This window comes from Gorilla gorilla, chromosome 8, assembly GCF_029281585.2.
Source record: "Gorilla gorilla gorilla isolate KB3781 chromosome 8, NHGRI_mGorGor1-v2.1_pri, whole genome shotgun sequence".
Lineage (NCBI taxonomy): Eukaryota > Metazoa > Chordata > Mammalia > Primates > Hominidae > Gorilla > Gorilla gorilla.
This window is the reverse complement of record NC_073232.2, coordinates 40,584,841-40,597,789: the sequence shown is the minus strand read 5'-3', so window position 1 is coordinate 40,597,789 and position 12,949 is coordinate 40,584,841. Positions and strand designations below refer to the sequence as shown.

Sequence of the window (12,949 nt, the reverse complement as noted above, 5' to 3'; positions counted from 1 at the left end):
AAAAATAAGAATAGAACAGTAGGCCAGGCATGGTGGCTCATGCCTATAATCCCAGCACTTTGGGAGGCCCAGGTGGGAGGATTGCTTGAGTCCAGGAGTTCAAGACTAGCCTACAAGTTCAAGACTTGCAACATAGCAAGACCCCCATCTCTCCAAAAAATTAAAAATTAGCCAAGCATGATGGCACATGCCTGTACTCCTAACTACTCAGGAGGCCAAGGTGGGAGGATCACTTGAGCCTAACCGGTCGAGGTTACAGTGAGCTATAGTTACACCACTGCACTCCAGCCTGGGCAGCACTGTGAGACCCTGCCTGTCTCCAACAACAACAATAATAATAAAATAGTAAACAAGTACTCAGAACTGTTTTCACATTTTTGATTTTTAAATCTTTTAAAAATTTGGGTATTACTTTCTTGTTTGTTAGTTTTTGGGTTTTTTTTGTTTTTTAGATGGAGTCTTGCTCTGTCACCCAGGCTGCAGTACAATGGCACGATCTCAGCTCACTGCAACCTCCGCCTCCTGGGTTCAAGTGATTCTCCTGCCTCAGCCTTCCGAGTAACTGGGATTACAGGCACCCACCACCACGACCGGCTAATTTTTGTATATTTAGTAGAGACGAGGTTTCACAATGTTGGTCAGGCTGGTCTCGAACTCCTGACCTCAAATGATCCGCCCACCTCAGCCTCCCAAAGTGCTGGGATTACAAGCGTGAGCCACCACGCTTGGCCCCTTGTTTGTTTTTTATAAAACATTTTGCCCTTCTAAAAGTGCCTTTGCTAGGCGTTAGGGCTCATACCTGTGATCCCAGCACTTTGAGAGGACGAGGCAGGTGGGATCACCTGAGGTCAGGAATTCGAGACCAGCCTGGCCAACATGGTGAAACCCCGTCTCTACTAAAAATACAAAAACTAGCTGGATGTGGTGGAGGACACCTGTAATTATCTCAGCTACTCAGGAGGCTGAGGCAGGAGAATTGCTTGAACCTGGGAGGCAGAGGTTGCAGTGAGCCAAGATCGCGCCATCGCACTCCAGCCTGGGTGTCAGAGCGAGACTGTCTCAAAAAAAAAAATACATAAAGTAAAATAAAACTGCCGTGTAGTATTTGTATTTTAAAATGAAATGAATTTAAAATGTCCATGTTCCTATGCCAGAATAATGTATACATCTCATTTTGCTCCCTGTCAAACCCCAACTAAAACTATAGTAAAGAGGTTTTTTTTGTTTTGTTTTTGTTGTTTTGAGATAGAGTCCAGGCTGGAGTGCAGTGACACAATCTCGGCTCACTGCAACCTCTGCCTCCCGGGTTCAAGCTATTCTCCTGCCTCAGCCTCCCAAGTAGCTAGGATTACAGACATGTGCCACCATGCCCAGCTAATTTTGTTGTATTTTTAGTAGAGACAAGGTTTCACAGTGTTGGCTAGGGTGGTCTCGAACTCCTGACTCAAATGATCCACCCACCTGGGCCTCCCAAAGTACAGGGATTACAGGCGTGAGCCACCATGCCCGGTGAACTGTAGTAAAGAGTTTTTTGTTTTTGTTTTTTAAGTAAGCCCACAGGATGGAGTGGATAAAATAGGAGAAAACAGCCATACATTTTTGGAAGTTGGAAGACGGATGGATGAGTGGCAATTGACAAACCCAAAATTAACCTAATTATAAAATTTGAGCAACGGGGAAAACTGAGAACCAACCCAGTTTATATTGCAGATTTCTCCAAAGTAAGGAGAACTTATTGAAAGCTGTTTAAGAAGTTGTTATATCCGTGTATCTCCTCTCCCCTTCTATACAGTTTTTCCAACTGTAAACAGAAGACCACAAGGAAGTAAGGAAGAAATCATGTGGCTGTCTGGGGAAAATAGTACTTTAGGCAAAGCAAACAGCTGGGTGCAAAAATCTGAACTGGGAGTGTTCCTGGCAGGTTTAAGAAACAACCAGTGAGAGATGAGCAGGTCTGAGAGGAGACAAGAAGCCAGGTTGTGTAAGGACTTGAGGACCATTGTAAGGACTTCAGCTTTCATTCTAAATGAAAAGGGAAGCCACTGGAAAGTACTGAGGACAAGAGTTGAGGGATCTAACTTCTATTTTAAAAGGTCATTCTAGTTGTTGTATTGAGAATACCCTGGGGGTGTGGGTGGGGATCTAGAGATCATTTAAGAATTTATTAAATTCATCTAGACAGAGATTTTAGATTGGATGAGAACAGTGGTAGCGGTGGTATGAAAGAGTCAAATTCTATATATATTTTGAAATTAGAGCTAACAGAATTTGCTGATGAATTTGGATTTGATGAATTAAGAGAGAGAAATCAAATATTATTCCAAGATGTTTTTTGTTTTTTGTTTTTTTTGAGACAGGGTCTCACTCTGTTCTCCAGGCTGGAGTTTAGTGGTGCATTCATAGATCACTGTAACCTCAAATTCCTAGGCTCAAGTCATCTCCTTCCTTAGCCTCCCGAGTCACTAGGACTACAGGTGTGTGCCACCACACCTGCCTGATTTTTAAATCTTTTGTAGAGATGGGGTTTTGCTATGTTGCCTAGGCTGGTCTCAAACTTTTGGCCTCAAGTGATCCTCCCATCTCTGCCTCCCAAAGCACTGGGATTGTAGGTGTGAGCTACCACCCCCCCAGCCTATTCCAAGATTTTTAACCTGAGCATCTGTAAAGATGGAGTTGCCATTTACAGAGATGGGAAAACTGTGGAAGGAGCTGACTTGGAGGGAAAATTAAGGGTTTGGTTTTCGACATGTCAGGTTTGAAATATGTTTTGTAGCAAAATCAGATGTCAAGGAAGAGATGGAAATATGAGCAGAAGTTCAGAGAGATTGAGAGAGACAGAAATCTAGGCTAAGATTTGGGAATGGGCAGAGAGAGAGAACAGTATGCCAGAAGCCAAGGAAAAAAATATATATATTTTAAGAAGTTTAGGAACAATTGGCTGTAGCAAATGCTGCTGAGAGGTCAAGTAAGATGAGGATAATTGACCATTGGCTTTAGCAACATGTTGGTCATCAGTGACTATGACAAGAGTTAATAAGGGCAAAAATGGGTTATAATAGGTTCAGGAGAGAATGTGAGATGTACTGGAATTTACATGAAGGTACTCCACAAATGTGAAACAACATGAGCACAACAGTATTTGTTGTGACATTGTTTGTAATAATTATAAATATTGTAAATAATCTAAATGCTTACCCATGGGAAGCTGATTGAATAGACTATCATACATCTATACAGTGGCATACTATTTAATCATAGAAAAGAATGAAGACAATTTCTCTGAACTGATACAAAATGATTTGCAGGAAAAACTCAGCAACAATAGCACTATGAGCACACAGATCATGGTTTTAAAATACTGTTCCCAGGCCAGGTATGGTGGCTGACTCCTGTAATCCCAGCATTTTGGGAGACCCAGGCGGGAGGATTGCTTGAGCCCAGGAATTCTAGCCCAGCCTGGACAACCTAGTGAGATCCAGTCTCTACAAAAAATTAAAAATTAGCTAGGTGTGGTGGTGTATGCCTGTAGTCCCAGCTACTTCAGAGGCTGAGGCAGGAGGATCACTTGAGCCCAAGAGATTGAGGCTGTAGTGAGCTGTGATCATGCCACTGCACTCCAGCCTGGGCAACAAAGCGAGACCTTTTGTTTGTCTCAGTAAGTAAGTAAGTAAACAAATAAATACATACCATTCCTCACGAAAATGAACTAGATCAGGGCTGAGACCAAGCAAACAAAAATTGTGGGGTGAGAGGGGAAGCTCTTCAAGAATAATACGAGCAAATAAATGTGGACAGCATGATTATTCTGCCTCCTCCAGTGTATTCAGGCAAGTCATCAGTAGATGATAAAATCTATTAGGTGAAAGGCCACTGAGGGGGAGCTTATTCACATGATCTGAAAGTTTCATCTCACCTATTACTTAATTACAGAGGGAATGAGGTAGCTTTACAATGGCAAGATCTGACATGCATCACCTTAACCAAATGATCAAATGTAGCATCACAGTGGGACAAACAGACATTATGTGCATTGGACGTGATGTCCACAGCATCACCTGTGTAATCATCTTGTCCAAAAAAAAAAAAAAACTTTAACCTATATCTAATCACGAAGAAACAATCAGACAAATCCAGAACGTGGAACGTTCTACAAGACAGCTGACATGGACTCTAAAAATGTCAGTGTCATGGCAGGCAAAATCCAGGGGGAAATGTAAGGGAAATTGAAAAGACAACCAAGAGCCACGTGAAATTTAATTAGATCCTATATCAAGAAAACAAAAATAATGCTATACAGGACATTTTTGGGACAATTAGGAAAATTGGAATATGGACTGCATGTTAAATAATGATACTAAATCAGTGTTACAATGTCCTTGGTGTAATAGTGTGTTGGGTTATGAGGAAGATATCCTTGTTCCTAGAGAAACAAAGGGGAGAAGTGTCATAATGTCTGCAGCTTACTTCGGGGAGGGGTTCACCTCCCCGAAAAGAGTATGTGTGTATATGTGTGTAGGTATGTATAGAAAGAATGAAAGCAAGCAAATGTGGCAAAATGTTAATTATTGTAAATGATGAGTTTAGGTGAATAATATAGTGTTGATTCTTTTAACTTTTTTTGTAGGATCAGAATTTTTCAAGTTAAAAGAATTAGGCAAAGAAATGATGAGGGAGAGAGAGAGAGAGAGAGAATAGGAACAGAAATTGGAGACAAAGTCTTTCCTGTAGGGGCAAGTTTTCCTGGAAGGGCAGCAGAGAAAGGGAGCTGTAGCTTGGGCAGGAGTGGGGAAGGATCTAGGGTCAAGAGGGCATTTGTTCGTTTTTGTTTTTTTGATTGGCTATATGATAGCATGTTTGTTGTATTGATAATAAGAATGACGCAATGTAGGGGGGTAATGATGGTAGAGGAAAGAGAGGGTACAATGTTAGAACAGTGCCCTTGAGTAGATGAAAAGGAATGGTACCTTGTGGCTGGGAGAGGCTGGCCTTAGGCCCTTGGGCTGTTCCTTCATAACAGAGGGGAAGGTAGAAAATAGGAAAATAGGTGGAGGTTGCCATATGTGATGGTGGAGCACAACGAAGTGCTCTCCTGATTGTTTTTATTTTCTCTGTTTAAAGACAAAATGGAGAGGAGGATGGAGGCTTGAGGAGGAAGGATGAGATGTATAAAATAAGCCATCTAGGAGAGTAGGAGAGTGAATAGACTTGTGTAATGCATTAGCAGCACTTAATGGTCTCCTTGAGGTTAGTAGTCATATTAGCATTGTGTGTTTTTACCAGCCTCATTCAACAACAGATACAGGTATGGAATAGGTGGAGAACTGGATTTAAGCAGGGTTGAGTTTTGCTAGGCAGTACAATGAAGGGAAAAGTGGCAAGGGAGTGGTTTTAATGAGGGACCATGGACTGATATGAACGAGGAAAGAAGTAAGGCCGGGCGCGGTGTCTCATGCCTATAATCCCAGCACTTTGGGAGGCTGAGGCGGGTGGATCACCTGGTCGGGAGTTCAAGACCAGCCTGACCAACATGGAGAAACCACATCTCTACTAAAAATTCAAAATTAGCCAGGCATGGTGGTGCATGCCTGTAATCCCAGCTACTCGGGAGGCTGAGGCAGGAGAATTGCTTGAACCTGAGAGGTGGAAGTTGTGGTGAGCTGAGATCACACCATTGCACTCCAGCCTGGGCAACAAGAGCAAAACTCTGTCTCAAAAAAAAAAGAAAAAAAGAAGGAGGTAAAGGATATAAGGTAGATGAAAAAAATAATAAAAAACAAGCAAAAAATAAAAAAAACAAAGCATAGCGGGAGAGCAGGAAATGGTCCAGCAGAACAATGAGGCTTTTATTATTTTAAAGTATACAGGCTGGGTGCGGTGGCTCATGCCCGTAATCCCAGCACTTTGGGAGGCCGAGGCAGGTGGATCACCTGAGGTCAGGAATTCGAGACCAGCCTGGCCAACATGGCGAAACCCTGTCTTTACTAAAAATATAAAAATTAGCCGGGCGTGGTGGCATGCTCCTGTAGTCCCAGCTACTCCAGAGGCTGAGGCAGGAGAATTGCTTGAACCTGGGAGGTGGAGGTTGCAGTGAGCTGAGATCATGCCACTGCACTCCAGCCTGGGTGACAGAGCGAGACTCTCTCAAAAAAAAAAATAATAATAAAGTATACAATTCAGTGGGTTTTAGTGTATTTACAAAGTTGTACAGCCATCACCACTAATTCCAGAACATTTTCATCATCCTGGGAAGAAACTCATACCCATTAGCAGTCATACTCTATTCCTTCCTTTCTCCAGACCCTAGCAACCACTAATCTACTTTGTTTCTATGAATTTGTCTATTCTGGACATTTCATATAAGTGGAACCATACAATATCGGGTCTTTTTGTGTCACTCAGCATAATATTTTCAAGATTCATCTGTACTGTAGCATGTATCAGCACTACCTTCTTTCTTATTACCAAATAATATTCCATTGTATGGATGTACCAATTTTGTTTATCCATTTATCAGTTGATAGGTGTTTGTGTTGTTTCTACTTTTTGGCTATTATTAATAATGCTGCTGTGAACATTCATATGCAAAGTTTTGTGTAGACAAATATTTTTTTTTCTTTTTTTTTTTTTGAGACAGAGTCTCACTCTGTTACCCAGGCTGGAGTACAGTGGTGCGATCTCAACTCACCGCAACCTCCATCTCCTGGGTCAAACGGTGCTCATGCCTCAGCCTCCTGAGTAGCTGGGATTACAGGTGCACACCACCACACCCAGCTAATTTTTGTATTTTTAGTAGAGACGGGGTTTCACCGTGTTGGCCAGGCTGGTCTCAAGCTCCTGACCTCAAGAGATCCGCTCATCTCAGCCCCCACAAAGTGCTAGCATTACACGTGTGAGCCACCACACCCAGCGGGACATATATTATCAATTTGCAGTGAGGATTTCAAACCAAATTTTGCCTAACTCTTTTTACTTACTATGCCACTCACTAAAACTCCATGGTCTTAAACATCTAAACTTTATTCATAGGAGAATGGTAGCAGATGCTGTCAGTGTTCCTTCTGTATCCCCTCAGATCCCTTTTCCATTTTCTTGCACATGGATACTCCCAACATCCAGCAGATATGTCTCTGTTGGAGGGCTGCTCTTTGCCTGCTTGGAAAGAAAGCCAAAAAGTACTTGGAAATTTACTTCCCACCAGCAGCTGTCCTTAACCAGTGACTCATTTCTCTTTGCCCTAATTGGGACGACATTTAGATTGGACCTACACTGTCCCAAATTCCCCATAAGCCTGAGCCAAAGTTACCCTTTCCTGAGTTCTCCACAGGGCTTTGCTTGATGTCTCACCCTTGCTTTGCTTCCTTGCCTTCTAATCTCATAACCCACTACCCTGTGGGTTTTCTTTGAGAACATTTCCCTGTAATTGACTTTCACACTGATCTTTGTTTCAGGGTCTGCTTCTGAAGCTTATTTTACACAAATCCAATATGTTCAGCATATAGAAACAGAAAATTAGAAGAAGATAGGAATGTTTCTAGAAGCAGGCCCACCTACAGCAGTGAGAAGTGAGAGCTGATAACCATAATAGCAAGGGAGGAAACAAAAGTACTATAAAAAGCAAACATAAATAATGGAAAAACTACATCAATCTGGGGCTTAACTGCCCTTCATTTCTCAGTAGTCTCCGAGGTCATTACCATATACAGTGTAATAATCAGTGTTCATAGTGATGACTCTAAATTACTAAAGAAAATTAAATTTTTTTTTTTGAGACAGAGTCTTGCTCTGTCGCCCAGGCTGGAGTGCAGTGGCGCGATCTCGGCTCACTGCAAGCTCCGCCTCCTGGATTCACGCCATTCTCCTGCCTCAGCCTCCCAAGTAGCTGGGACTACAGGCACCCGCCACCACGCCAGGCTAATTTTTTTTTTTTTTTGTATTTTTTAGTAGGGATGGGGTTTCACTGTGTTAACCAGGATGATCTCGATCTCCTGTCCTCGTGATCCGCCCACCTTGGCCTCCCAAAGTGCTGGGATTACAGGCGTGAGCCACCATGCCCAGCCAAGAAAATTAAATTATATCCAGAAAAAAGGCATATCCATGTATAATGCATTTTAAAAGCTTAGCTCAAAAATAATATGAGGGATTGAATACACATTTGACAGGTTCCTCACAACAGTCCACTAAAATGGCAGTAAAAGAGTGAAGAAACCGTATAATCCCATGAAAGCAAAAACAGTGCTAATAATGAAAGTTTGGAAAGTAGAACGCCAAGTACCTGTTGTGAGGTTGTGGGTGGAAGGTGGCCCTGCCCAAGAGGTAAGTTTATTTGTACTTCAGAGCTCCCATAAAACAGAAAGTACCAAGCATCACTCAAGGCCAGGTACAGATAGGAGCTAAATAGGGGAAAATTGGTTAAAAATCTTCTTAAGCCTGGGCAACATGGTGAAACCCTTTCTCTACAAAAAATACAAAAATTAGCCAGGCATGGTGGAGTGTGCCTGTAGTCCCGGGTTTTGGGGAGTCTGAGGTGGGAGGATGGCTTGATCCCAGGAGGTGGAGGTTGCAGTTAGCCGAGATTGCGCCACTGTACTGCAGCCTGGGCCGCAGAGTGAGACCCTGTCTCAAAAAAAAAAAATCTACTTAAGCTTTTAGACCTGCTCTACTCTGACAGAAGACTAGTGGTCTGTTCTCCAGAGCAGTTGAATATGAAGCACTGTTGACTTAGGGATACCATGTCCAGATGAGAACAGAGCTGCCATGTTTTAAAGAGGATTCATTAAAAGTCTATATACCAATCACAGAGACTTCTAGCTCCCTTCCTTAAGTAGCCAGACTTATTTCTCATCTCCCCTCCTACCCAACCCCAGTCTTCCAAGAAGGGTAAGATTCCTTTCCTTGGAAAACCTGAAGAAAAACAATGTAAATAACTGGTTGGGATATACTTATCTAATCAACCAGATCTCTGCGCACCCTGGGTGCGCAGAGAAACCCAAAGTTTGACAAAGCTCAGTCTATGCCCACAGAATGCCTCATCTTTTTTAGTACTTTACTGTCAAATATGAATGGTCAGTCAAGAAACCAGACATCTGAGAAAAACATAAGCGCAAACAGAAAAAAAAAAGTAAATTGGAAAACAAAATAGGGAGCAGACGAACACTTAAAAAAAAACTTTCGTGTTTTCAAGAGAAATAAGAGATGTTGCATTCTATGTGACAGTAATGAGAGGCCCAAAGAAAATTCAGAGAAAAAGAGCTTTTGGGAAAAAAAAAAAAAAAAGAAAGTAGAGATTTAAAATCCAGCAGGGGCTGGGCGTGGTGGCTTACACCTGTAATCCTTTGGGAGCACTTTGGGAGGCCAAGGTGGCTGGGTCACCTGAGGTCAGGAGTTGAAGACCAGCCTGGCCAACATGGGAAAACCCCATCTCTACTAAAAATGCAAAAATTAGCCAGGTGTGGTGGCAGGTGCCTATAATCCCAGCTACTCGGGAGGCTGAGACAGGGAGAATTGCTTGAACCCAGGAGGCAGAAGTGGCAGTAAGCCAAGATCACGCCACTACAGTCCAACCTGGGCAACAGAGCAACACTCCGTCTCAAAAAAATAAATAAATAAAAAATAAAATCCAGCAGGATTGGCCAGGCACCATGGTTCACACCTGTAATCCTAGCACTTCTGGAGGCCAAGGCAGGTGGATCACGTGAGGTCAGCAGTTTGAGACCGGCCTAGCCAACATTGTGAAACGCTTTCTCTACTAAAAATACAAAAATTAGCTGGGCGTGGTGGCGGGCACCTGTAATCCCAGCTACTCAGGAGACTGAAGCACCAGAATTGCTTGAACTCAGGAGGTGGAGGTTGCAATGAGCCAAGATTGCATCATTGCACTCCAGCCTGGGCGACAAAGCGAGACTGTGTTTCAAAAAAGTGAGGCCGGGCACGTGGCTCACGCCTGTAATCCCAGCACTTTGGGGAGGCTGAGGCGGGCGGATGACCTGAGGTCAGGATTTCGAGACCAGCCTGACCAACATGGAGAAACCCCATCTCTACTAAAAATACACAATTAGCCGGGCCTGGTGCCGCATGCCTGTAATCCCAGCTACTCGGGAGGCTGAGGCAAGAGAATTGCTTGAACCCAGGAGGCGGAGGTTGCGGTGAGCCGAGATCGCGCCATTGCACTCCAGCCTGGGCAACACGAGTGAAACTCCGTCTCAAAAAAAAAAAATAAAACTGAATTGCCAAGATGAGAGTTAATTTTATTCTAGGAAATAACCATGCAGGAGGATTGGAAAATACAACCATTCTAAATTGGAATAAAAGGGAGAAGGCTCTAGGAGAGATTGCCCTGGAGGAAAAATTGAAATTGATAGACTAGTTTGGGGATGAGTTAGTAATAAGCACTCAGGAAACACAGAGCAAACTAAAAAAAAGAAGAATTTATTAGCTCCAGAGAATTACAAAAAGTTGTAAAAGAGAGGAATTTTTTTTTTGTCACCCAGGCTGGAGTGCAGTGGCAACGATCTTGGCTCACTGCAACCTCCGCCTCCCGGGTTCGAGCAGTTCTCTGCCTCAACCTCCCGAGTAGCTGTGACTACATGTGCCTGCCACCATGCCCGGCTAATTTTTTTGTATTTTTAGTAGAGACGGGGTTTAACCATGTTGGCCAGGCTGGTCTTGAACTCCTGACCTCGTGATCCACCCTCCTTGGCCTCCCAAAGTGCTGGGATTATAGGCGTGAGCCACCACGCCCAGCCATGTTTTCTTTTTTTAAATACCTTTATCTCCCTAGTTATAAAATTAACATGTCGTTGTAGAAAAGTTTTTAGTAGAAATGTACAAAGAATAAAAGAAACGTCAATAATTCTGGCACCCAGAGATGACCTAATGGACTATTTCATTCGTTTCAGTCTCCTTCCCCTTCCTTTCTTCCTCCCTTCCTCCCTACCTTCCTTCTTTCTTCCCTCTTTCTTTTTTTCTTTTTTGAGACAGGGTCTGGTTCTGTCGCCTAGGCTGGAGGCAGTGATGAAACCTCGGCTCACTGCAACCTCTGCCTCCCAGGCTCAAGCCATCCTCCCACCTCAGCCTTCCAAGTAGCTGGGACTTACAGGCGCGCAGCACCGCATCTGGCTAATTTTTGTATTTTTCGTAGAGACCTGGGAGTTGGGATTGTTCACCATGTTGCCCAGGCTGGTCTCCTGAACTCCTGAGTTCAAGTAGTTGGCCCATCTCAGCCTCCCAAAGCACTGGGATTACAGGCGTGATCCACCATGCCCAGCCTCTTTCTTTCTTTTTCTCTCCCTCTCTCTCCTTTTTCTTTCTTAAAGTGACCTGTCCTTTATTAGTGGGTAATCATAGGAGCTGTTTGGTGGGGAGGAAAAAGGGACAAATTGAAAATAGAAAAAAAACCAGGGTTACAAAACAAGGGAGGATAGAGAGAAAGAGGTAAAACAAAAAACAAAAACAAGGGGCCAGGCGCTGTGGCTCACACCTGTAATCTCAGCACTTTGGAAGTCTGAGACGGGAGAATCACTTGAGCTCAGGAGTTTGAGACCAGCCTGGGCAACAAAGTGAGACCCCATACAAAAAATACAAAAAGTTAGCCAGGCATAGTTTCACAGGCCTTGTAGTCCCAGCCACTTAGGTGGCTGAGGTGGGAGGATCACTTGAGCCCTGGGCTGTCTAGGCTGCAGTCAGCCGTGATGGCGCCACTGTACTGCAACCTGGGTGACAGAGCAAGACCCTGTTTCAAAAACAACAACAACAACAAAGCATCAAGTTCAAACCCTGATTGTTTGCACTCTGAAAAGAGCGCTTCATGCAAGAAATGGGCCTTTCTCCCATTGTCCTTTGTGGGTAGTCCTATATCCAGATCTGCTGTGCTATAGCATGGGAGAAAAGGGTTGCCACTTCTTTTTTTTTTTTCCCTCTGGTATTTGCTGTCAGTCACTTCTTTATAGAGAACCCTAACTGGGAATCAATGGACAAGAAACAGGTTCCGATAGGTGGGGGTACTTTATGACACAGACTTTTTCTCCCAGTTTCTCCAAATATCATCTTCTGTAAGAGATAAAAGTTATATAAAACCAATTTTAAGGTCATTATTAAAAGAGCACCTTACTGAAAAGGGTGGCATCATTCACATGTATACTTCTTCAATTCAAAATCATTTTTTTCTGTTCCAGCGTTCCTAGAATCCCATGGGCCTTTGCCATGACGGAAGTATGTGGCATGATTCTGTGCTATATTTGGCTCCTGGTTCTTCTTCTTCACAAGCACAGGTACCTCATTACTCCATTAAATGACTGAAAATGTTTTGACTCTTGTATCAAGATCATAAAATCTTAACCTTTCTCTTTGCAGTTTCCTTGTTAATTTCCTTCTCTGGTCGTTGTGACATAGTTATTAACAAAGGATTTTGAGTTTGATCAGTAAGAGTCAGCCTAAGATAATATCTACATATTTAGTAATAATCCTGAATGCATTTTGCACGGAAAGATCAGAGATGCCCCATGGCTGATCGTGCTGATCTCTGATCTAAAAAAAGAGGCTGGGTGCGGTGGCTCACGCTTGTAATCCCAGCACTTTGGGAGGCTGAGGCAGGCGGATCACCTGAGGTTAGGAATTCGAGACCAGCCTGACCAACATGGAGAAATCCCGTCTCTACTAAAAATACAAAATTAACTGGGTGTGGTGGCGCATGCCTATAATCCCAGCTACTTGGGAGGCTGAGGCAGGAGAATCGCTTGGACCCCAGGGTCGGACGTTGTGGTGAGCTGAGATAAGAAAGCCTTTTCTTTCCTTAGAAACAAACTGGAAAAGTTACTTTCTGTAGGATAGAAACTCTTCCAAGGACATTCTTTGGTCACATGTTTAGATGGAAGAAATTTTCTCTGCTTTGAGGAGGCCCATTAAAAAAGAGATTATTGGCCGGGTGCGGTGGCTCATGCCTGTAATCCCAGCA

The 12,949-nt window shown here is 43.3% G+C and overlaps 1 protein-coding gene across 5 annotated transcripts in view; it reads left to right on the top strand.

Moving 5' to 3' along the window:
• SAMD8 (sterile alpha motif domain containing 8) overlaps window positions 1-12,949 on the top strand; it is an 83,048-nt gene that overhangs the window by 53,414 nt on the left and 16,685 nt on the right. For all 5 annotated transcript variants that reach the window (XM_019035452.3, XM_019035454.4, XM_019035453.3 and 2 more), the window contains exon 3: window positions 12,171-12,266. In XM_019035452.3, coding sequence (XP_018890997.1) covers window positions 12,171-12,266 — 96 coding nt within the window. The remainder of the gene's footprint in view (window positions 1-12,170; window positions 12,267-12,949) is intronic.